The 27226-nt window shown below is 40.9% G+C and overlaps 1 protein-coding gene across 3 annotated transcripts in view; it reads left to right on the plus strand.

Annotated features, from left to right (window-relative positions):
- DYNC2LI1 (dynein cytoplasmic 2 light intermediate chain 1) overlaps positions 1-27226 on the plus strand; it is a 1063586-nt gene that overhangs the window by 445459 nt on the left and 590901 nt on the right. For all 3 annotated transcript variants that reach the window (XM_044075072.1, XM_044075070.1, XM_044075071.1), the window contains one exon: positions 11702-11770. In XM_044075072.1, coding sequence (XP_043931007.1) covers positions 11702-11770 — 69 coding nt within the window. The remainder of the gene's footprint in view (positions 1-11701; positions 11771-27226) is intronic.

Below are 27226 nucleotides of genomic sequence, written 5' to 3' on the forward strand. Positions count from 1 at the left end.
AAATTCTTCTTACCTGAGCCTCCGCTTACTGCTGTTTTGTCTTCTTGGGGCCCAGTCTTCCGCTTTTCAGCCACAGATCAGAAAGTGGACAGCCTCTTTACACACAACAATTCAGTCGGAGGTCTTTTCACTTTAAGAAGAACCATTTTGGTTTGGCAGCTTCTCCTGCGCAGATTTATAACCACCCATGCACTCTGTGACCTGCAGCTTACCAAGGGAATTCCGGCTTTAGAAGGACCAAAATGTTAAATAAATTGTTAAAATCAGACTGTAAAAATCATTAGGCATTTTTGAAATGACAGTCAATAACAGACAGTAATGCAGGAAACTCAAGTATCTAATTTACAAATACTCTAATGTACATTAGGAGGCAAAAAAACATACACAAACTTGTACAGAATTTTGTCTAGCTTTATTTGTCAAACACATGTCATTTTATACTGTTTGCAATCAGCTTTTGCCCACCTCAATGACGTGGTCAGTGACAGGGTTTTTACATCATGATCATTCATAAGAAAAATGCTGATATTACAATTTTTAAAAAGTTACTTTCCCATGAGAATATTACAGCCTTGCAAGCACCTGGTCAGTCACAATGTCCTTCCGAGGATGTAGCCAATTCAAGGCTCTTAGATTAGTTCGAATACAATGGATGAATGTCTCTTTAATACATTTCTTTGTCTCTTTCTTGTTCACCAGCTGGACATTATCTCTGATAGTGCGCACAAGGCCATTCTTCTGGTGGAAGCAGGAAAAGATACACATGCACACAGATTCATTATTTTCTAACTTTGCAAAATAATCTTTCACTGACAGACATGAGCCAGGCCGAGCTGGTCGCTGCCAAGGCCAAGTTTCTAATCACACTGCAGCTTATGCTTCAAGCAATAATATGCGAGTTTATTTTTACTATTATTCTAGTAAAACAGAATTAAATGCATTACATATTATACTATTTTTCAACCTTTGCTCTTCATATAGATTTGAGCACATTTATTCCTGTCTAAAGCACACATTTCCCTAACAGTTTATAGATGTTTGAATACATATTTTTCTGACATCCATTAAACTCCCTTATTTGATTTTCCATAATGACAGTGTCTCACTCAGAATGAAGCCATGATTTTTACCTTAAGTTTGCTCAGAAACAAGTCTCAACCAATCTATTGAATTGCCCCTATTTTTCCCTAAATACACTAATAGGATGGAATTTATGCGGCACAAGCTTGATGTTCACAGACAACTTCAATTCTATTTAGACAGGACCAGACATTTCAGGAAAACAGTTCAGCTCTTTGTCTCCTTCTCAAGGTCTAAAAAAGGCGCTCCAGTGGTGAAAACCACTTTATCAAAATGGTTATCAGATTGTATTTCCTTCACTTAAAGTTAATTGAATACACCGTTACAACAGAAGATAAAGGCCCACTCTGCTAGAGCTGTATCTACTTCATCAGCCTTTATAGCTAAATTACCATTAGATGCTATTTGTGCAGCTACTTGATCAAGGCCTCATACCTTCATCAATCATTACAAAGTAGACAAAGCCTCCAAGGGACAGGGCTTTTTTTGGTTCCACTGTCTTGAAGAACATTCTCCCGTGAGCCACCCGAAAATGATGGTGCTTGGGATGCTACCCATCAGTAAGAATGAATGGCGCGATAGAACAACTTCACATTAAGAAGTTATGTATTCACCATAACGTTCCATGTGAGTTGTTCATCTCGCCTTCATTCTAGCATCCCACCCTCCAACCCCCATCCAGGCTTCTTGCGGACCGACAATTTGTTTATGTCATGGTTTTTATGTCTGTTATTCAGCTTCTAATCTTAGCGTATTAGTAGTAGTATGTAGCCTGTTGGCAGCAAACAAGATCTGAAGGAAGCACAAGGTGCATCATGGAATAGGGATTTGGCCTCGAGCTAGTTGAAGACCTCGAGCTTTGGCAGTTGGCCGATCCGCAGCACCGAACCCGTCAGTAAGAATGAAGGTGAGATGAACAACTTACATGGAACATTACGGTGCGTACATAAATTCTTTTTTTGAAAATTCTAGCTTCCAAAGTAGACCCATGTATATGTATTTGGATATATATATATATATATATATATATATATATATATATATATATATATATATATATATAGATATATAAATATATGTGTGTGTGTATATACATATATATATATATATATATATATATATATATATATATATATATATATATATATATATGTGCGTGTGTGTGTGTATGTATATGTGTATATATATATATATATATATATATATATATATATATATATATATATATATATATATATATATATATGTGTGTGTGTGTGTGTGTATGTAGTGTGTGTGTGTGTGTGTGTGTGTGTGTATAATGGAGAAATATTAAGGTTCTTTTCATTGCTCTGACATCTGCGATATTAGTGTGAGACTTGTAAGTTCCTTTGGTGGGCATCCTCTTTCTGTTCTGCTTTAAGCAGAGAGTATCAGTAAGAACAATGCCCTCATTTGTATCCAAGGTAATATCAGAATTTCTTCAAATCAGGCCATCAGTCTTCCAGAGTTCTGTTTTAACATTTGGAACCATGCAGATAGTTTTTGCCATACTCTGGATATGCAATGGCAGGTTAAGTGCTATCCTGAGAGAACCAAGTCCTTTAGAAAAGCCTATCAGTTATGTACTTCTTATGTTGGGACTTAACCAAAAGGACAACCCATGTCAAACTAGCCTTTTTTTTTTTTACCCCACCATGATGAACCATTTCCAGGCAGTATTAAGGCTTACCCTTTGTGGTATCTTGTATTCATTTATGGCATATTGGAAAACAGTGGATTCGAGAAGCTTTCTTGAAACAGTTATGTGTTCCTCTACAAGTAATTACGTAACTGGAATTTTTGTTTAGAGCCAGGGCTGACAGTGCTGGGACCATTCTCCAGGTTTTCCTGGATCTATATTCTTCCTCCTCCCAGGCTGAATAAGCTATGGTATTTTACCCTTAAGTTATGGGCGGCTGTGGTGGTGCAGCGGTTAATGTTGCTGCCTCACAGCAAGAGGTTCTTCAGTTCAATCCTTGGCTGGGGTTCCTTCTTTGTGGAGTCTGCATGTCCTCCCTGTGGTTACATGGGTTTCCTCCCACATCCCAAAGACATGCTGTAGGTGGATTGGACACTCTAAATTGGCCCTAGGTGTGAGTGTGCGTGTGTGTGCCTTCAGTGGAAGGTTGGACGCCGGGCTGGCAACTTGACACCGTAAAACTCCACTGCCAATCATGAGCAGATAGGTGATCCGCTGTGGTGACCCATAACTGGGAAAAGCCGAAAGAAAAAGAAGATTTTACCCTTATGTTACTGCAGCAGTGGGAATACTAAACAGAGTACAGCTGTGTAAGTTGCACTCATCTGTAACAGTAGCTGTTTGAATTCCTCATTACTGCAGTAGCTGTACCCAGCCACCATCCCCCTTCTAATTTGTTGGGTTATTCTTTTTCGGTAAGTTTAAGATGAGTATGTTTTCTTATCTAAATGGCAAGAAAGTCTTGAAAATCTTCCATTCTGACTGCTTCCCATTTCAGGGCTGGACAGTCAGCAGTCAAGAGTGGAATCAGAGGAGGGATCCAGATCTTTTGGAAGCTGTCCAGTTGCTGTGTCTTGGGCAAGACATAACCTATAGGCTACTGCAGCAGTGAGGAATGCAAACATTTACTGTTATAGATATGTGCATCTTGTATGGCTGTACTTTCTCACCTTGGTTGTTATGGCCTATGTGCAAGACTTTGTATTTGTTTACAATGAACCTGAAGTGCTAACTTTTTGCATACTTGTTCAGCCTTCCAAAATCCTTTGGTAGTCTCTCCCACAAGTCCTCCAGTGCTGCACCTATGTATCATCAGAAGAGAGCCTGATTTTGTTCACTGCTCCTATAGTTATGTTTAAGGTGAATACACTGAAGAGTGTAGGACCCAGGATAGACACCTTGCATTATTTCACTAGTCACTTTCATAATCCCTGATGTTATCTCTCTTACCTCTCAGTCATAGTTCTCCCCCAGTTTTCCTATCAGCCTGCTATGTGGATCTTAGTCAAAGGACTTGCTAATGTCTGGGCAGACTACATCTGCTGATACTCTTCTGTTAAATTCACCCATGATGCAGTCATAAAACTGAATCAGGTTTAACTGACGGCTCCTTCTGGCCATAACTTCATATTAATTGGTGTCCTGTAGGTTATTATCCTCTAGAAATCCCACCAACTTTCCCCATAGATATGATACTAGTAGCTCTATTGTCATGTTGTAAGTCTTGTTACTCCTCATAACTTGTTCATAAATCTTGAAGTTTATGGGACAGATAACTTCCTTTAGTAATGTGAATTAATGTACCCAGTATGTTTATACCTGAGGTATTTAGTTATGCATTATGAAATATTAAAATGCCTCATGGTATTGATGTTATTCCATTGAATCTTTGTTCTTGTTTGTTGTCATTGAAGGATAGGTAAATGTCCTTCTATTCAATGTTGCAGTATTCTTTACATCTGGGTTGTCTTCTGCCTTGCAACCCAATGTCTGGCCAGTATACAAAAGCTTTTAGCCACTGTCATTACGTGGGATGTGACAACGTCAGCCATAAAAGGACATCCACACGCACTATCTTCAGAACTTTTCTGCCACCATTCAGAAGGTTGACTTCTATGTATGGTCTGCAGTCAGATTTCGTGTATTGCTGCCATCTTCAGATAAGTGCCTCGATGGGGATTTATTTTCTTACTACTGCCGTTTGTTTTTGTTTCATGTCATCCAGGAAGGGCAAGTGTAGGTGTGGGAGGCAGATTCCACATAAAGATAGCCACGACCTCTGTCTTTTCTGTTTAGGGCCTAGTCACGACTATCAGTCCTGTTCTAGTTGTCAGGCCTTTGTGCCTAAGACTTTATGTAGCCGGCTTTCAGCTCCAAATCTTTACCTTGAAAATCAGTGGCTTAAACGTCTGGCTAAAGATGTTATGGAGAATTCCAGAGGTCCTTCAGCTGAGATGAGTTTGAAGAAGAACGTGAGCAAGCAAAAACCTGAAACTTCTTCAGCTGCACCTTTTACGTCTGACATATCTCTTGAGGTCAGTGAAGATCCGGTGGTACGGTTGTAGGTCAGGTCCACTTCTTCAGTCGGTACTTCTGTAGAAGGTGACAAGTGATTGGATCCCAGCACATCTGAATGTATGCAGACATGCATTTCAGGTGACATGGGGGAACTGCGTTTTGTTGTGCTGGAAGATTCCAGTGATGTCCGTGCTGTTTTGACTCGGGATCCTTCATTGACTTTGCTGGACATTAGGCCTGTGTCTGCTTCTTCTTCCTTGTCCCCTCATACAGAAAGACAGGCAAATAAGAAACAAAAGGCTAAACTTACCAACATCCCTTCTACTCCTCATTTTGATTGGGATGCCTTTTCCCAGGGTCTTATTAAGGCTTTGATGGCCTTGGAGCTTTCTTCCTCTCTCGCTCTGCCTTCTTTCACTTCCTTTTCTGTTCAGATTGCTGGGTTTCATGTTCTTTCCTCTGATTCTGAGGGTTCTTCCTCTGATGTGGAGTCCCTTGCATATTATACCCAAATTACTTCTCCTCTGGAATATGCATCTCCCGAGGAAGATTCTAGTGGAGGAGATTCCCCTATTGAAGAAATTTCTTTTAGAGAAACTATTATTAAAATGAGGGAGTTTTTCAAATGGTATTGTTCCCAGATCCATGATGAACAGAAGCAGAATTATGACCTACTACAAATGGAGGCTCCCTGTCCCACTGCAGTTCCTCCAGCCTTTCCAGCTTTCCTGGATGCCTTTGACTCCTCCACCAAATGTCCAGATTCACAAGCCCCCGCTTCCAAGAGTGCTGACAGATTTTATAAAGTGCCAGATGACTGTAAGTTTCTTTGCAAGTGTCCCTCTGCTGATTCAGCTGTGGTCTCCATAATTTTTCATTTATCACCTTCCGCCAAGCTTCTACCATCTGATAAGGAGAGCCAAATTCTTGAGAGATTGGGTAAGAAGGTATACACCTCCTCCATTTTAGCTGTCAGAGCTATTAATTACCAGGCACACGTCTAGGTATTCATTGGCCTTGCTTTCTCAGGCTTCCCAGGCTAGGTTAAAACACAGGTCCTGTCTGTTTTGGCTGCATCTTCTCAAGTATTTAGACATTCCATTAAGTGCAGTTAGGATGCTGTTGAGGCATCATCTAGAGCTGCTGCTTCTGCTTCTGTGCTTAGGAAGAATTCATGACTGAGACATCAGTCATTACCTGATGATATTAAGGCAAAATTACTCAATGCTCCTTTGGACAAGTCTACCCTCTTTGGTTCTGCAGATGCAGACTTATTTAAGATTTTGCAAGAAAAAGGGAAGAAGCTCCAAGTCCTGAAATACCTGTTTGTTTCACAGATTAATACATTTCATAGAAACTTCCCTGTCAAAGGTTCCTTTGCTAGGAGACCTGCTCATTCTTTTTCAAATTCTACATCTGCTCCTTGGTCTAAGCAGTCTACTAGGAGACCCCCTCAATCAAAAACTTCTACTTCAGCCCCCTCTACACAGCAGTCCTTTCAGGCCAGGTCCAATTCTCTGTGACAACCAGTTCACCCTTCCAAGTCATACACCTCTTTCTCGTCGCCTCTCTCTTTCATTTTCAGACTGTGCAAGGATCACTCAGGATGCCTGGGTTCTGTCCATCATCCAAAAAGGGTACTTTATGACTTGGAAGACTCCACCTCCTTTCATGGGAATTCCACAGCCCCCTTCCAGTTAGATACAACTGTTCCCACAGCTCCTGTCTCAGCTGATTTCTCAAGGCACTATTCAAAGTGTACCTCTGGATCAGAGAGGCAAGGGTTTTTACTCACGAATGTTTTGGTTCCAAGAAAGGATGGCCCTTGGAGACCAGTTCTAGACCTCTTCCACTTAAACACTTTCCTGGAAGTGCCTTCTTTTTGGATGCTGTCCTTACAGACACTCTTTCCCTGATTTCTCCTCAGTCTTTCATGGCTGCCTTGTATCTCAAAGATGCTTATCTGCATATTCCCATCAGGAAATTTTTACATTTCTCGGTGGGTTCTTTGCACTTTCAGTTCTCTGCTTATCTTTCCACTGCCCCAAGGGTATTTACAAAGTGCTTGGCCTCTATCATTGCCTTCTTGAGGGTCTAAGGGTTCAGGTTTATCCCTGTCTGGATGATCTTCTTTTCCTAGACAACAATTCAGATCAGTCTCAAAACCTTGTGAAGGCCATTCATCTCCTTCAAAGCCTAGGATTTGACAGTAAACTTAAAATGCAGTTTGACTGCAACACAGGATCACGTCTTCTTGGGATGCAGGTTCAGGACAGACCTGATGATAGTTTTTCTCCCAGCAGACAAGGTTCACACACTTACTACCTTCATGGAGACCCTTCTGACTCTTCCTTCCATCTCGGCCAGAACATTCTTAAGGCTTCTTGGATTCATGGCTTCCATGATTCCCATGCTGCCCCTTGCAAAGCTTCACTTGAGAAAATTTCAGTGGTTTCTAAGGACAACCTGGTCCCAGCATGCTCACCCACTAGAGGTTATTATTGCTCTACTCCCTGCCTGAAAACAGAGCTCCTCTGGTGGATTTAGCAGCTTTCTCTGAACCCAGGCCTTCCTCTTCTTTTGCCCGAGCCTTCTCAGCTTTTCACAGATGCCTCAGACACAGGCTGGGGGGCAACCTTTGCTTCCAGGAAGTTTCAGGGTATATGGTCTCTTTCTCAGAAGAGGGAGCACATCAGCATCAGAGAAATGAGGGCTGTACTTCTAAAGTTGCAGACTTTCCATCCTCTGTTCTTACCAGGTCCTCTAAATATTTTTACAGACAATGTCACTGTCCTCCGGTACATAAACAAGCAGAGGGACACCAAATCTTACCTTCTATGCAGTTTAGCCCTCAAGGCTTGGGAATTGGCAATTCAGTACAGGGTAACTCTTCATGCTGTTTACCTACCCTCTACTCAAAATTCTGTGGTAGATGCATTAAGCAGGTCCATGACATGCTCTCATGAATGGAAGCTTCACAGGGATGTGTTTCTGGATATGGTTCACTGGTGGGGTACTCCACATCTGGACCACTTTGCCTCCCTTCAAAACAGACAACTTTCTCTCTTTTGTGGCAGGGTCCCACATCCTCTGGCTTGGAAGGTGGGCACCCTTTCCTTTTCATGGGAGGGGATGTTTCTTTATGCATTCCCTTCTTCCCTTTCATTTAGAAAGTCTTGCTGAAAATTCAGAAGGACAAACCAGAAATCTTGTTGGTTACTCCCTTTTGGCCAAGAAAGCATTGGCTCCCTCTTCTGCAAGTAGCCAAGGGCCATCACCACAAGTTGCCTCATTGGTTGGACCTACTCACACAAGACAAGGGATCCCTGCTTCAACCACATCTGTCAACATTACAACTGACCTTGTTGGTGATCAACTTGTCATCCCTTTCAGGCACCTTTTCTCACAGGACATGCTTGGGATTATGCAGGAGGCCAGGAAACCCAATACTAGGAAATCTTACACTTCCAAATGGAGAAGATTTTTCTGTCTGGTGCCTTAATAGAAGTCTAGATCCACTTTCTGTGGACATTCCAGTAGTACTCTTTTACCTGTGTGAACTGTTTAAAAGTGGCTTATCATAGTCCTCTGTGAAAGTCCACTGTTCTGCTGTTTCTGCTTGTCTGCCATTATTATGTCATTTAGTTTCCAGATTCGAGGTTAATTTTTTTCTTAAATGCGTCCTACATATTACACCTCCCAGGAAACCAGTTCCACCTCCTTGGGATCTAAATTATGTCCTAGAAAAGCTAACTCTGGCTTCTGCTTCTTTTGAGCCCGCAGTCTCTGCTTCTCTAAAGTTTTGCACTTGAAAAACTGTTTTTCTGATTGGTTTGACTTCTGCTAGGAATGTCTCTGAGATTCAGGCCTTGATGGCATCCCAGCCTTTTTTAATTTTCCACGTGGACAGAGTTTTCTTGCAAACCAACCTTTCTTTCATGCCTAAAGTGGTGAATGAGATGTCTCTTAATCAATATATTCAATTGCCTACCTTTTTTCCTTCACCGCAGGCCTCTAGTGAAAAAAATTTGCAAACTCTAGAAGTACATAGGCAACTTAGATTTTATTTGGAGAAGACTAAAGCTATCAGGAAGTCAGATCAGCTTTTTGTGTCTTTTCATCCCAGGGCTCTGGGTTTACCTGTTAGTAAACAAACAATTTCATCTTGGATTTTTAAAGTTATTGTGTTTTGTTATGATTTTTATGGTAAGTCTCTGCCTACTTCTGTCAGAGCCCATTCCACTAGGTCTGTTGCTCCTTCAGGGGCTTTCTTTAAGGGCCCGGACACTAATTCCATTTTGAAGGCTGCTACTTGGTCTTCTGTGCACACCTTTACCAAACCTTACAAGATGGAGACTATTTATAGGTCCAGAGTGGGATTTATGGTTTTGGAGAAGATTCTTCCTTGCATTCTTTATCTGCTCCTTCCACTTCCCAAGGTTCCAGCTAAACTATGTCACTCTCCCATATGTAAAGAATACTGCAGCATTGAACAAAAGGACATAGAATAGTTGTGTAAAGTCTTACCATAACTATAAATGTCCTTTTCTTCTATGTTGCAGTATTCTGTCCCTCTCGCCTTCTCCCTGCAACTTTTCACCTCCCTGGATGTCTTATTGTTTTTCTTAGGACTATTGTTCCTCTTTGGGCTTCATTGTTCTGAGGATGGCACGTGCGGATGGTCTATTATGGCTAACTTTGTCAGAGCATATGTGCAACATCCCACGTACTGTCAGTGGCTAAAACCTTTTGTGTACTGGCCGGACGTTGGGTCGTAGGGCAGAAGACAACCCATATGTAAAGAATACTGCAACATAGAAGAGAAGAATATCTATGGTTGTGGTAAAATTTTCCACAACTATTCTTTCTTCACTGCTAATGATTCAAAGTAATGAATATGGGTAGGCAGCAGTCAATTGTACAACTGATATTTGAGCAAATGGTGTTACTGTGAATGAATATAGCTGAAAATCACTTTCAGCAATCATTCACGTTGCCTTATTACTCACTATTGTGCAACTATGGAGCTAGTTTATATATGCTGGGGGTGTGGTGTTTCCCTTCCATATAAGGGTGCAGAGGAGCTTGTCCCCACAAAATAGTGTTTGTTTGTTGCTGAAAGTGGTTTTCAATTATATGAATTCAGAGTAAAGGCAATCTGTGATATTACTGCCAATGGGTTGACATGACTTTTGTTACTGTTTTAATACTGTATTTTAAAACCTATGGTACTACTTACTTGCAGCTGTTTTTCATGCCTTGCTGGTAGGATCATTGCTAAAAGATTTTCAGATCAGTTAATTTACCCAAGGAATTAGTAAATATAAAATAAAAAAATATATATATTAACTTAAGCCTCCATCTGTTGTCTATATGCATGGCTTATTGCTCTGGCCATTAGTAGTATATACTGAAGAGACTGGAATGATAGGATGCCATGCAATTGCTGTCATGCATTTAATATTGGCACAAGCTCTCTTTTTTAACCCCTTTCTTTGGTGTTTGTTTAAGGTTAATGTTTTATTTTTGAGGTGAATTCTGGCTTGACTGATTGGTGACATGCTTGGTTTTTGGGTGTGAGGTAATCCTGCAGCGTATCAAGTTAATGTTTATCACAGGCTATAAATAAATAAATAGAGCTGAGGTGTGCAGTATATGTAGCCTTTATTGCTATGACAAAACAAGTGTTTGACAAATATGCACATTGGCATACCTTGTTACATCATGATGTTAAAGAATATGGCAGTCTGAGAGTGGAACTTTTACTACATGCAGCTGCTGGAGAAAGGTGGCAGAGAAAGGCCTATGTTACGTAATGCTATTGTAGACCAGAGGCTGAAGTCTGAATGTTGTTTCCATAATAATAATAACATAAAGCAGAGCTGTAGCTGGGGGCAACTAGTACTTTGGGTATTTCCTACAGAATCTGTAGCAAAGAGCTATACTATCTAAACACACAGGTAGTCTTTTAAATAATTTAAGCAGCTGCAATATTAATTGCAGTTGTTTAAATGATTATCAGCACATGTGCTCTATAACAGTGATTGGTCCTTGAAAGTCAGTGATGTGGTTGTTCAATCAGCACCTCTTCTACATTGTCAGTTGTGCCCCCTGACAGCCTTTTTGTGGGCAGCTACCCCTCTCACCCTGCCTTAGTGATGGCTTTGACTTCTAATATATTACATTTGGAGTTTTAGCTCTGAAAATCTAGCTAGTTACTTTCTTCTGCAGTACAGTGAGACATCCATAGTTCATAGGTACAGTGACTATTATCTCGGACAGCCTGTGAGTGATTGCTGGGGAACTGGTTTCTACTGCTAAAAATCTGTAACCAGCTGCTATGGTATTTGGCACAGTTTATATCCTTTAGTAATGGTTACTGAAGAGACTTGTGGGCAGGATTAGTATAATTTAGGAATGGATACTGACAAGACAAAAATTTAATTAGACTTCTACTAGAATGGTAAGCTGTTACACATTTTTACTTTTTGACTTTTATATTTGTTTGCTGTCTGTGTTATAGATATAATTATTCAGATTTAACTTTGCATTTTAAAACATGCACCTTCCTGCACTGTAATCAGATATTATTTGTTTTTACAGGACCATGAGTTAATTGATCCATTCCCCATTCCACTTGTAATAATAGGAAACAAGTATGATATCTTTCAGGTACAGTATTTCAAGAAAAGTGTTTTTTTTTTTTTTTACAAATATTGTATGACAAGTGTGATTTCATAAATAAGTTTATTTATTTGTATTTATATGTGCACTGAACCACATGGACCTTTTTCATAATTAGCATGGGAGGACTGTGGGTAATATTGTTGCTAATATAATCTTTTTAATTTTTGTTTTTCAAGTGTACGCGTTAGAGTTTAATTATTGTGTTATTATACATAAAAGACTTCTTTGAGCTGTCATTAAATGTGATTGCCCTTACAAGAAGTGAGGTAAAGATCGGCTTTTGGGTGTCTAGCAGGCCCGTGACTAGATCTTGGCAGCAGTTGTATTAATGAATTTGAATGCTTGGTGGCAGTCTCCCCCAAACCAGACAGACTTAGAATCAATTAATTATGGATAAAATTGTCATGGAATCATACGAAATAGAAGCAACTGAGTCTTCAAACCATTTATGGCTTGCCATTTCTCACCCTCAAACTGGTAGTTCTCTGTCATGGAAGGTCAAGCCATTAAAGCCACTGGTGAATTTGTGAACACATATTAATTCTTCCAGTTCTCATTTGAAAGAAGATAATGCATTGTACTTCTTAATTTGCTGTGGGAGTCTATTCGAGAGGTAGGGAGACACTGTGTAATGAAACTCTCCATTTTATTCTATCTACTTGCAAAGATTTAGATTCCTTCTTCTAGTATTTGTGGAACTATTCTATTTGTGGAGATGTTAAAGATCCTAGACCACTGGGTCCCTACCTTGTTAACACTTATGTGGTGTGGAGAGTTGCACCTCTTACATCCTACACACATTCTTGCATTCCAGAGCTTTATTAAATTAAAATTCCACCTTAGAACTCAAGAAACATGTTTTTTTATTGTATCTTTGTTTTCTAAGCTATTTTAATGCATCAAAATCACTCCAAGTGTTTCTTTTCAATTTTGTTGTGTTTCCATCGGAATGTTGAATGATGGGGCTTACCTTGGTAACATGATCTTATTTTCTTGCTTTCATTCCTTCTTCCAAGAAAACATTTCAAGTCCTCTTTATATGAGTCATGCTAAATATAACAAAGTGGTGTTTTTTTCTCATGCCATTAAGAAAGAATGGCAGGACTATGAAGCACTGTCATCTAAACGCACCTTCTGTAACAGAGCTACTTCTGTGTTTCCCTGACTTTACCTCATTTATGTGTCTGTCAGAGCTTATCCTGTACTATAAATAGCTGTTAGCTACTTTCAGCAAAAGAAAGTATTAGCCTTTTGTAAAGGGATTATTTTGTAGTTCTAAAAGAACTGGGACCTTCCCCCACATGCTCATGCTGGATGTGTGAAAACTCTCACTGCAGTAAATGATCCTTGCTGTACTTTTACAGATGATAAGTAGTAGGACTTCAAGCAAAGTCTGTCTTCTACTTCCCAATGCCTTCAGTGGGAATTTTTTCTCTCTCATGAGTGATGCAGAATTAAAATGTTCTTTAAGAGTTCCTAAATTATTTCTGTCATATTCACCCCCCTTTTTTCTAGTTCATATTTATTTATACTTTGGTAACCAGGGAAGTGAACTGGTCCCAGGACCCTCAGACTATATTGACAAAGATAATAACCAGTGATAAATGCATTTAGCAATACAGAGAAAAAAAATACTGTCATAAAGACATTGACAAAGATTGCATGCTTAACACATAGCCAATATGTGACAGTGAATAAGTAAAATATTTGCAAGAATATATACATTATTAATGCTTAACTCTAACATATTAAGTTTATTATAAATAATGGATTGTATGCACCCTTACTGCACCAGATATCTATATCTAATATATATATATATATATATATATATATATATATATATATATATATATGCATATGTATGTATATATATATATATATATATATATATATATATATATATATATATATATATATATATATATATATATATATATATACATATATGTATATATATATATATATATATATATATATATATATATATATATATATATATATATATATACATATGTATATATATATATATATATATATATATGTATATACATACATACATATATATATATATATATATATATATATATATATATATGGGTCTACTTGAGTTGGACGAAAGACCAGAAGATCAAAATTTGGAACACCGAGACGAAAACAACAAAACCGCAGAACACCGAAAAGAGTGAAATTCAAAATCCCGATGTTACGGGAGTTTGAATTAGCGCTTTTCGTGTTCTGCTGTACGTAAGTGTATGTGTGTGAGTGTATTTGTGAGGGAAAATGCTCTGTGTAAGTGTGTGTTGTGACTGTGGTGTGTGTGAGGGACTGTACTGTGTGGGTGTGTGTTTGCCTTGTGTGTCTGTGCGTTGAGAGTCTCACGCAGTTTATAGAGTTCCTACAACAGTCTACAGTTTTTTTAAGATTTACTTTTAAATATTCTTTTGATGAAATTTAATTTCTTGATGTTAAAGTGAACAAAACTGATTTGACTAGCCTAGTAACTGGTATTTATAGGAAACCCACAAGAAAAAATAATCTGCTCCATAGAGATAGCATGCATCCTAGGCATGTTACCCGAAATGTTGTTAAGGGGCAGGTGTACAGGGTCATGAGACTCCATAATAATGACAAACAGCTTGTTGAGGCCCTGGAGACCTTGAAAATGGATTTTCTAGATAGAGGCTACAAGGAAAAGGATATTGACAGTTGTATTACTGATGCGTATAAGGAGAGAGGGGGCAAATGCAGGCCTTATTACGCTGCTGCATCTAATACTGAAGCCATAGCTACAGAACAAAGGACAGGATTGATTAGGTTTCCTCTCACATATTCTTCTGATGTTAGTAGTATGTGTGATATTGTCAAAAGGAACTGGGGCATTTTGGATACTGTAGATGAATTAAGAAATGCCATAGATACTGTTCCACACTTTTCTTTTAAAAATAACAGATCCTTGAAAAGGCATCTGTGCTACAATACTTCTACTTTTAACAAGGTTTTACAGTCAGAGGGGCATGGTACTTTTAAATGCAGGAATTGCACAGCCTGCAAGTTTATACACTCTAGTCCTACTTACATGTACCCTAATATGCACTTTAAAATAGACACAAACTTTTATGCTGATTGCAGGACTAAGAACATTGTTTATTTTAATTACTTCATTTTCTGCCATGCTTTTTATGTAGGCATGAGTAATAAACAACTCAAAGACAGGGTGCTGGAACATCAGAGAGACATTAGAAACAAGAAAGACACCAATGCCCTTGCTAAGCATATTATGTGCCATGGACAGGAACATACTTTTAAATTCCATGTGCTAGAGATCATTCCTGAGAGTTTAAGAGGGGGAGATCTTAGGAATCGCACAGAATCTGCAGAGCAAAAAGGGGTTTCTCTTAATGCTGATAAAATACCAGGTCTTAATGAAGTTGTCTCTTAAGCCTTTTTTAAAAGCTAGACCTCTCAAACACTGAGTATAGGATTGTTTTCTATATATATTTTTTATATATATTTTTTATCTTTTTTATATGTTTCATTTGCCTGCTTTCTTGTTGTGGCATTTTTCTGTTAGATAATTGATGCTTTTATCACTGCTTTAATTGACTAATTAAGTTATGGTATTTAACTGCATTTGTTACTAGTTTAGAACAGTCTGATGAAGTGGTGAGAGCACACCGTGAAAGCGCGTACTCTCTTTTGTGTGCATTAAAGTTTATTGTTTTACCTTCAGCTGTGTTAACTTCGGTACTTTTTTGTTTTTCTTGATAGCAAATTTTCACCTGGGTTATGTTAAGAAAGTCTACTAAATGGGGGACATTGTTAGTCTGCCACCAGAACTGGATGGGGGACGTTGTTAGTCTGCCACCAGAACTGGATAATGTGGCGGAGTTTCGCAGTTGTCTTTTTGGTTGTAATTAGAGTAAGAACCTGTCAGCCTATGCAGTGTGTCTTGGTTGTTGGCAAATGCCCTTTGGTGCATCATTTTTGGGGGATCATATAGAATACTTCTTTTTGCTCTCTATTAATGCAATTTGTACTACAGCTTGCTGCCCTTTTGGCTTTTGTTCAGCATCGGTAGCATTTGCAGAGGTGTTGTCAGTGTGGTTCAAGCCTTTCAGGACTTCCATGCTTTCTCCTGTCTGGATGGTTGGATTTTGGTTATCTGATCCATAGGCTTTCTGTTAGCATTCCTGCAAAGGGCACACAGTTGCAGTCCCAGGGGGTGACCACAGACTGGCAGAGGTTCTTTCTGACCTAATCTAAGAGGATTGTATGTATAATCATGAAGCTAGACACTCTGTAAGGTCAGTCATTGTTGCTGTGGGAGAGTGCATGGGTGGTCATGACAATGATGTGCGGGGTGAGGTCAATACCTAGATCTTACCATGCCTTCAAACTTTGATGCCTACAGTGATCTTCTTGAAGCTTTTTACATATCTGAAAATGTAGGTGTTGAAGTGGAGTGTAAGGTGCTGGTGACTGCAAAGGTATCACACATTCATGAACCTTCTCCTAGTGTCAGAATCTTATTATTAGCCCCCCTGAGTGGTGTACAGTTCTCAAACTCTCCTGAAGGGCCTCTGGTTCTAGCAGCTGAACCCACTGTGAGTCCTAGCAATGAGTACTTTGATGGTCAGGGAGATTTTATCTAATCTATTGCATGTTTCAAACAATGTGGTTCACTTTGGGGGGGGGGGTGCTCCACATTATTCATTTAGATCTTCGAAGAGTCTCTGTGGCCCATATTTACCCTGATGGCCTTCAGCCCAAACATGTTTTTAGGGCCACACCTCATTTGGTAAGGCAATCAGTCCATTTTACTCCCTTTGTAAAGATACTGCACTCCTCTGGTAGTAGAGAGAGTCATCATTATTTCAGCAGTTCACATTACAGGACAAGTGAGTGAGCTGAAAGGCTCTCTAATATGCTCATTTAGTATGCATCTAGCATTGTATTTAGAAACTGTGTCTGGTCCATGAGGAGTGTACCCCAAATACTGAGCTATTTGCCATGTTGGATAATGTGGTCCTCCCCTGTTTTGCTCAATATAACAGGGCATGGAGAGGTGACATTTGATACTTTCTCCAGTCTGTGTCATAGAATGTTCCTGTATGCCCTTCTGAGATTCCCCACTAATGCAATGCCTCATTGCAGTAGTCATTAAAGGACGACCAGAGCTAATTTTGATTTCCCTTCTAGTGCCTCAAAGGAATGCTATAGATCCTTGAGGATGGTTTATGAGGATGGTTGACTGTAGTGATACTGCATCTTATAAAAGTGATGATATTGGTGATGTTCTTCGTGTTTCACTGTTGCAGTCATTACATTTGTGTAATCTGCTGGCAGGTTGCCCTCAGTCGGCCTGATTAACATAGTCTTGGGTCTTGCGTTGGTTGCTGTCCCTTCTTCCATGACGTCAGGTCGTCAGGGGTATAAAAATGCAGCCGATGCCATTACATCAGTCTTTCATGCTGTGCAGTGCCTGAAGCAGAAGCAGTTTGTAAGTGCCGGTCGGCCGACTCCTGAAATTTTCGTTTTCGAGTTTCAGAACCGAAGACTTCAACTTAAAGCTAAGTACCCCGTTGGGGAAACTTTTTCTTGCTCCTTACCGATGTCAGTAAAAGTTAATAATTGCATTACTTGTGGAAAGCAAATACCTCATAAAGATTTTCATTTGTACTGTATTCCTCGCCGAAGCCCTGACCACTACGTACCTTGCCATCAGTTTTGTGCTTTATTTAATCAGCGCGCTTTCCGTCGTCGGTACATTTTTGCCTCTAAATATTTCGGTTCTCGGTTTAATTATCCAGAAATGACATCGGTTAGCCATACGACTACCGGAATTACGAAAAAACGTAAAGATAAAGATAGAGACAGGCCGTCATCCAAAACTGCCGATGACGCTTCTCTTAAGCCAGTCGCCAGTTCGCTGGTACTCAGTGAGGCTCTTTCGCAGCCCCTGATACCTGCTACTTCTGACTCGCAGGCCTCTACTGAGACCCATTCGGAGTCCAGTATGCTGTGAGATGCTTTACCTATGGAACCCGCATATGTGTCTACCTTGGATGGGTCCAGAGCCGCTGTGCAGGCACCGGCTTCTGAGGGTGTATTCAGGCCTACAGACTTGCATATTAAACTGACTCCACCTTCTATACTAAGGCCTAAATCTCAATCTATGTCTAAAACACTGACGCCCAGGCCACATGTTCAAGCCCCTATGCCTAAAAAACAAATGATCAAAATGGCTGAAGATCTTATTACTCTAATCATGGGTAGTCACCCCCCCCCCCCCTTCTAAGAGGTCTAGGGCTGAGCTTGACTATGAATCTTCTGATCAGAACTCTGTTTCTTCTGAGTTTCCTAATGACCTGGATTTGTCCATACCTACCTATGAGGATTCTGATGCAGAGGATTCCATTCCCTCTGCTTCGGCCACTGAGGATTTTTCTTTTGGGGAAACTTTACATACCTTAAGGGAGCATTTCCACTGGGAAAGTCAGGAATTTTCTGAATCAAAAAAGAGGCTTAGGGATTTCCTTCTACTACCTCAGCATAGGCCTTTGGCTATACCTGCTGTACTAGACATTGTTGAGTATGTGTTTTCGGAATCCAGTATGGCCCCTGATTCCCTGCCTCTGGCTCCTAGTAAACCTGACAGATACTACAGGGTTCCTGAGTCCCACAAGTAAGTTCCAGAAACCATTTCTCAGGGGCCCAAGGGCATTAAGGCTTCTACTGCTAAAAATCCGACCCCTTCTGATAAAGACTCCAGGGTGCTGGATAGATGGGGTAAAAAGGTTTATACTTCTGCAGCCTTGGCAATCAGGGCTTTAAACTGCCAATTTCATATGTTAAAATATCAACAGCATATTATTGGACTGCTTAAACAGAAAATGATGTTGATTTCTGACTGTGTGGAAAATAAAGATTTACAGGATTTATTGCATTCTGCTGAACAAGTTGGAAAACTTACTTTGCAATGTGGTTTTGATTCTTTAGAGGCCTCTTGCAGGGCTGCTGTTACTGGGTCTGTGCTTAGAAGGCATGCTTGGCTTAAGGAGCAATCTCTGCCTGATCATGTTAAAGCAAAATTGTTGAATGCTCCTTTAAATCAGGACCGCCTGTTTGGCAATAAGGCTGAAGAAGTTCTAAAAAAGATGGAAGATAAAGCTAAATCTATGCAAACTGTAAAATATTTCTTACAAGTGCAACCTCCAAGATATTTAGTAGGCACTGGCTTACTAAGAATTGGTCCTTTCCAGCTCCTTCTAGATCCTCTGAAGCCAAACCCAGACACACCAAAAGCATCAGGTTTCAATCCCAGTGGACTCTCAGAACTAAGCAATGGGGGGCCTCCACTTCCAAATCTGTAAATAACAAGGCACCCACTATGGTAAACAGAATCAATGACTTTCCTTTAAAATTACCAAGCACTTACCTTTTAGCTGCCCCTTTGGGGGGAAAGATTGCTCTTCATGCAAAAAACTGGGAACTCATAACCCAGGACAAATGGGTTTTAAATATAGTGTCTCAGGGATGCAGATTTCATTTCCACATGTTACCAACACCAAACGGGTGGACAGACCTGCCCCCAAATCAGTGGGCAGAGCCTCAAAAACAAATACTTTTCCTCTTAAGCATGGGGCTATTCAACCGGTACCAGAAGAGGAAAAGGGACAAGGTTTCTATTCCAGGCTTTTCCTGGTACCCAGAAAAGACAAATCATGGTGTCCAGTTCTGGACCTGTCTACTCTAAACACCTTTCTTCTTCTTCTTCTTTGAGCTTTTAGTTAGGGATTGCCACAGTGGATCACCTGTCCGCTCATGATTGGCAGTGGAGTTTTACAGTGTCGAGTTGCCAGTCCAGTGCCCAACCTTCCACAGAAGGCACACACATGCACACACTCACACCTAGGGCCAATTTAGAGTGTCCAATCCACCTACTGCATGTCTTTGGGATGTGGGAGGAAACCGGAGCACCCGGAGGAAACCCACATGACCACAGGGAGGACATGCAGACTCCGCACTTTCTGGACATTCCAAAATTCAAGATGCTGACTCTTCACCAGTTACTTCCTATGCTAGGCAAAGATACCTGGTTGGCAACTCTAGATTTAAAAGAAGCTTACCTGCATATCCCAATCAGGGATTCTTGCAGAAGATACCTACGCTTCAAAGCAGGCTACTTGCATTATCAGTTCTCTGCACTGCCCTTTGGCTTGTCTACTGCGCCCAGGGTATTCACAAAGTGCCTGGCTCCAGTAATTGCATTTTGCAGGCAAAGAAATATTCAGATATATCCATACCTAGACGATTGTCTAATTCAGGCAGAAAACCAGGCCACATTTCTAAATCATCTGGCGTTTGTAAAAAGGGTTCTAACTTGTCTGGGGTACACCATAAACGAAAAGAAATCACAATTGGTACCCTCTCAACAGATTACATTCCTGGGTGCAAGCTTGAATACAACTGCCAAGATGGCTTTCCTCACACCAGAAAAGCAAATTCATTTGGTAACTTACTTCAAACAAGTGGCCACAAAAACCCTGCTATCTGCAAGACGAATACTGCAAGCCTTTGGGTTCATGGCCTCCTGCATTCTTCTAATTCCATATGCAAGACTGCATATGAGGAAACTTCAGTGGTACTTAAAAAGTCTATGGAGTCAACATAGTCACAGCCTGGAAACAATGATTCCTGTCATACCTTGCCTGCACCTGGAGTTCCTGTGGTGGACAGAGGCCTTCCATCAAAATAAGGGATTGCCATTCACACTACCCCCTGCTGCCCAAACCTTAACTACAGATGCATCAGACTATGCATGGGGGGCTGGCAGGGAATTGCATTCAGGGCAAATGGAACCCAAATCAGATGCACCTACATATCAATCAAAAAGAAATGTTAGCTGTACAGAATGCTCTGACAGCCTTCAAGGACAACTAATAGTAAAGACGGACAACACCACGGTTATGTGGTACATAAACAGGGAGGTACACATTCCTACCCCCTCTTCAGACTAGCCATGGCATTGTGGAACACAGCCTAGAGCTAAAAAGTGCACCTACAAGCTCAATTCCTGCCAGGAAAATTGAATACACTGGCAGACGGACTAAGCAGAAATCTCATGGACCCACATGAGTGGAAACTGGAACCACGGATTTTCAACATGTTGACAAGCAAATGGGGGAGCCCAGACATAGATCTATTTGCCTCCCCCAGAACTACCATTTGGACAAATTTTGCACATGGACTCCCCACAAAAAGCCTGGAAAGTGGATGCTCTGTCCTTCAGCTGGAAAAACCTATCAGTCTATGCCTTTCCCCCTCTGCCTCTGCTCTCCACAATTCTGCTAAAAGTCAAACAGGACAAACCAGAAATGATTTTGATTGCTCCAGACTGGCCACGCCAACACTGGTACCCACTCCTGCACAGTGTGTCACAGATATCTCCATGGCACCTGCCTCAGACACTTTCCTTGCTGTCTCAGCAGGAGAACCAAATTCTGCACCCTCAGCTCCCAACATTGAACCTTGCAGCTTAACTAATCACTTAAATTCACCTTTAGCATTCCTCAGCAAACCTGTGATGGATGTAATTTTGGAGGCGAGAAGACCTAGTACTAGAAAATCCTATGCTGACAAATGGAAAAGATTCTGTGCCTGGAACCACTCTTTAGGGATGAGCACAGCAGCGCCCAATTTACCTCAGATTTTGCAATACTTAACTGAGATGCTTCACAAGGGCCTGTCTTTTTCCTCTATTAAAATCCACGCTTCAGCTATTTCAGCTCACTACAACACAGAACCACCCCTCTTTTCTCATCCCCTGCTCAAGCAGTATCTCAGAGGGGCAAAGAACTTGAGACAACCCATGAGAGCTCCTACCCATGCCTGGGACCTTAACTTTGTTTTGGAGAAGCTCACTCTACCTCCTTTCGAGCCAGCTGCTACTGCAGACTTAAAATTTCTTTCTTGGAAAACAGCCTTCGTTTTAGCAATCACTTCAGCTAGAAGGATATCTGAATTACAGGCTCTTATGGCAGTGGAGCCTTTCATCATCTTTCATGCAGACAGGGTGTCTTTGAGGACCAATCCATCCTTCATGCCCAAGGTGGTTTCCAGTGTGGCTCTTAATCAGTCCATTCATTTGCCAACCTTCTATCCCAATCTACAGAACAAAGGGGAACGGATTTTGCATTCACTGGATGCGCACAGACAGCTTAGATTCTACTTGGACGGAACTAAATTTAGAAGAAAATCTGAACAATTGTTAGTAGCATGTGCTGCTGGGGCAGAGGGGAAGGCTATTTCAAAACAAACCATTTTTAAATGGATAAGCCATTGCATTCATTTCTGCCATAAGCACCATGGAAAACCTATTCCCCAGGGAATCAGATCTCATTTCACCAGGGCTGCATCTACTTCTGCAGCCTTTCTCAGAGGTGTTCCTACCAGGGATATTCTAGAAGCTGCTACCTGGATTTCTGTACATACTTTCACAAAGCATTATCATTTGCCAATTTTCTCTAAATCCAGAGCTGGCTTTGCCACTCCTGTCTTACAGGGCCTTATAGCTGGTCCTAATGCTGTATAAATCCCTCCTCCCAACCATAGGTTTGGGAATCTACCCAGATGTAATGACTGCAACAGTGAAACACGAAGAACATAGTGCAGTTGTGTACACTTACCATAAATGTAGATGTTTGAGTGTATTCACTGTTGCAGTCCTGGTTACCCTCCCTCCAACCCCCTGTTTTTCTCTGACTATAACTCTACTTTCTTTCACTATGCTTAAAAAGCCTTTTTGGTGTATTTGCTTTTGGTTGGAGGTATATATTTTTTGTGTTTTTAATTTTATTTGCTCCCCATTTGGGGGGCACTTGACATCTGGGGCAAGAAAAACTGATGTAATGGCTTCGGCTGCATGTTTTATACCCCTGATGACCTGATGTCATGGAAGAAGGAACAGCAACTGATGCAAGAACCAAGACTTTGTTAATCAGGCCGACTGAGGGCAACCTGCCAGCAGATTACCCAAATGTAATGACTGCAACAGTGAATACATTTGAACATCTACATTTATGGTAAGTGTACACAACTGTACTATATGGTTGGTGAGATGAGATATTAGTGGGTGATGAGATGCTGTCAGAGTGTGATAGTTGTTGGATGCTAACTGAATCAGTCATGAAGACTAGGTAAATATTTTGTTGTTATCTGCCAGTGGACTTGTGTGTATGCAACTGATGACTTATTTAAACAACCACAGCGTCAAGCTCTGCTGTTCTTATGTTGTTTAATGTTTTCATTTCCTAGCAAACATATTACAAACAAACACACACACACGCACACACACACACACACACACACACACACACACACACACACACACACACACACACACACACACACACACACACACACACACACACACACACACACACACACACACACACACACACACTGTCTCATGCACACAGCTAAAGCTATAGTAGTGACACTAACAATCTGTCATAAAGTGTTAGTTGACACACGCTGCATGCACACATTTGGAGGGTTGCCATTTCACCTATGGCATACCTTTGCAATGTGGGGGAAATAGGAGCACTCAGCAAAACACATGCGGACATAGGAAGGGCAGCATGCCAAGTTTCTTCTTTCTGTAAAACATACTGGTTTACTGATCTTCCTCTTCTGGGATCCCCATTTTAATGAAATTCTGAATTATATTTCTTTCCCATGTGAGGGAGCATGCACGCCTCCAGCTGGTGCATGCCATGACATCTCACTGTGAGATGTGCTCAACCCTGCTGTGCTCAGAGGTACATCATAAGATTTTTTGCTGCAGGAAATCATGTATTCAATATATTCAGTTTGAATTGTTTGTTGAGTTGGGTGTTAAGACTTCAGCCAAACATTTTCAGCAGCTGTATATCCTATGATGTGTGCTAGCAGCCTCAAACTTAGAGGTTAGCCCACCTAGAAAAGCTAGAACACCACCTGCATTTTCACTGTTTTTTGATGAGTGAACTGACTGGACATTCCACTGGCTTGATCAGTTTGTTGCTTATGTTGGCCTACTTGTTTAGTACTGCATTTTCTTACTGCTGACACTTTTTCTAAAAGTAAATATTTGATCTGATGTCAGTTTTCATTCTGACTCTGCCGATGCAAAAGTTCGTGGCAACATACAACTTTCGAGCTTCTCCCTTACCCAGAATGCACCAACCCCAATTACTTCAGATCTTGTGTGCTACTTCCAGAGAAAGACATAGTTGCTAGCCTCTCAAGCTTGAATTTAGATGTGTATTATTTCTTCTTTTTATTGTTGTGTTTCTTGATCATTTTTCTCTTTTTATCTTTCTTCTACTAGCATGTGCTACAAAATACTATAGTTACTATTTTCTTTTTCTCCCTTCCCCTTGTACACTCATCGTTGCTCTTCACAGTCTTTGTAGGTAGCTCTTTCCTTTCCATTTTGTTAAAAAAGCCTTTATAGTTACTCTGTTGTGTAGTTAGAATCTTTAAAGTTTACAGGTTTTGGAATGTGTTCCTGTCATTGTTATTGTTTGTTAGTAGTTGTTAGAATATCTTGTTAAGATGTCAGAAAAAAGATAAAAGCCCAGTGGGTTTTAAAAGGTATGGAAATGTGATCAGAAAATACCCTTTTCTGACGCTCATATGATTTGAGTGTACTTTCTTTGACCCCTTCATCTCCAGGAATGTTGTTTAATCTGTCATGCATTCGCCCAAGGGATCTGGTTGAATGCAAAAACAAATTAATATTGAAGAGGTTACTTCCTCCTTTGGTGAGGAGTTATCTGGAGCTTCTAAAGAAAAATTTAGGAAAGTTTGCCCCACTTCTCTAAATACTGCCACTGCTTCTTCTAAGTCCTCGAGACATCTTTGAAAAGGTCTCTTATGGATCCATCTATTCCTTGGATCCTAAGAAGAAAATACCAGAATCTATGGAGCTGACTTCATTGTTGGATCTGACTGTCTCTTCAGATCCGACAAGCCTACAAATTAAAACACACATCAGTTCAGACCACCTTGGATCTGACACATAGACCTGAGGATGTGATAGTTTTACCCAGTTCCCTCCAGAGTTCCTAACCCCTTCTTAGAGAGGCCGAGATCTCCTTCAGGTATGTCCAATTGCTGCTCTTCCAGAAGCCTTACGGAAGGCACAGAACCAGTTAGTTTTCCTTCTGGTTGCTACCCCTTTGGGTCAGAAGATCCATGCTTGCAGTACTCCACCTTTACCAGTTCCTCCTCTGACTCCTTTCACGGTCTCGAAGCCCTTGGATCCGAGTTGTCCAGGCCCATCTGCATTGGATCCAAGAATTTCTTTGCCCTCAGATCCTAGGCTTGCTCTTCAGTTCAGTCAGATCTGGAGAGCTCTGTGATTTGAGTCTACCCTGTTGGGTCCGAGGTGCTACACTTGACTATGAGGGTTTCTGAGCCATCTCTACACCTCAGAGCCTTGGCAATGGTTAGTTCAGCTCTGATTTCAGCCTCAGTTGGACTGTCCTCGGGACAGGGAGGGACGATGGATTAGAGACTGACTGTCTTGGATCCAAGGGTCCTATCCATCACCGGAGCAGTCTGCTTTTGTGGTCATGCAGCGAGCCTTGTCTGCCCCTCTGACTCAGATGGCACCGTCCCCCCTCGGATCTTCTTTCTACATCTGTACTGTCTCACTGTCACTGCTTCTGGGGTCTCAACCATCCTCTCCACAGTTAGAGCCAGTAGCAAAACCCCAGGCTTCCCATCAGAGTATCTTCATTTTTTCCTGACACCTTCCCAGAGTACCCCGCTGAGGAGGTCCTTAAGAAGACAACATGTAAGAGGAAGCATTTAGATTCCCCAGAATCTGTCACTGAAGATATCGATTTTGATGAGGGTGAAGGGTTCCCATAGTCACCTCCTGATGATGTCTCATTTGGTGACATCCTGGAGATCCTAAAACTAGAGAGGTGGCTGGAAGCCCAGCAACCCCTCATCGGAGGAATCTGTACTCCTGGAGGTGCTCAGTACTTGGCACTGCTACCTCCTAGGTTACTCCACCTGCTGATGAGCTCGTTAACTTGATCTTGTGGTGGGCATGGCAGGATCCAGACATCATTGAGCCAGTCCCCAGGAAGCTGGACAAAATCATGACAGCTCCAGAGGATAAGCAGTTTTGGTTCAAGGGTGTATCTGTTGATGCCATGGTCATGGCAGTGGTCACTAAGAAGGAACTTGTGGAAGAAAGCTCCTCTTTTCATCTCTTAAGGAGTTTTGGGCGATGGACAGATTCAGGAAACATGTCTATGCTTCAGCAACCTTTGCATGAAAGTCACTGAGCTGTTTGGCACATTTTACAAGACCATAGAGGGTCCTGGTTAAGGAGCCGTCAGATACCCTCTCTGGATCTGTTTTTGTAGAATTGAAAGTATCTTGTCACCTCTCAGTTGGCTACCTTACAATGTGTCCAACTACTCCATGAGACTCATTTAGAATATAACAGAGGGAACCTCTAGAGCTGCAGGTTCAGGCATTGCCATTAGGAGACATGCCTTGATGTGCTTATGTGATTTTGTATAGCCCTTGAAGTCTTCGTCAATACTCCTTTTGACAGAACATCTGATGTTAAGTAGTCCTATCTCACCTTCATTCTTTACATATGGGATCGGAGCCAATCTTCGGCTCTGACTCGGCCTATTTACAAGCTGGAAGACTTCTGGTTGGCTCGTGGCTAGGTAGGTATCCCATGGTGCACTGGTACAATCCCCAGATTTCATTTGCCGTGTCGATGAGTTTGGTTGTGCTTCTCTTTGGCTTTGGCTGTGTTTGCATATTTTCAATTTTTTTCAAAGTTTCTTCAATGTTTAGCTTACATTAGATATTTGGTTCTCTTTAGTTAGATCATTACTGTTTGTAGTATTCAATTAACATAGTATAAAGTTATGTTATATTTGCACCATTTGGTGCAATTTTTGGCCTTTGGCCATTATTATTTTCTTGGTATCCCTTGTACCAGGCTTACTATTTGGATTACAGTAGGCGCTTTTGGCACACTAGTATTCTGTGTGTTTAAATAGAATTTAGCGGTTTCCGCTTGCTATTTAGAGTTATTAAATTGCTGTTAGCATTGTTTTGCTAATTTTGTTGACAGAACTTCATTCTGTTTGTTTTTGCAGTTGACTTGTACTATTATTGTTCTCCTTTATAACTGTGGGGTCCGTTTAAGTTAGAAGACCCTATCCCCTCTTGCCCAGGCTAGGCCCGTTTAAGTTAGAGGACCTAGTCCTCGTGGTATCTCCTTTTTCAGCAGGGCTAGGCCTGTTTAAGTTAGAGGACCTAGTCCTCCTCCTCCGTTTTATTCTTCTCTGTGTGCGTGTGTGCTATTGATTTGAGAATGGCTAAGGAGAGTAAGGAGCATAAGCCATCCAG

The sequence above is a fragment of the Protopterus annectens genome, chromosome 6.part0 (assembly GCF_019279795.1).
Source record: "Protopterus annectens isolate FY-2018-M chromosome 6.part0, PAN1.0, whole genome shotgun sequence".
Classification (NCBI taxonomy): Eukaryota; Metazoa; Chordata; order Ceratodontiformes; family Protopteridae; genus Protopterus; species Protopterus annectens.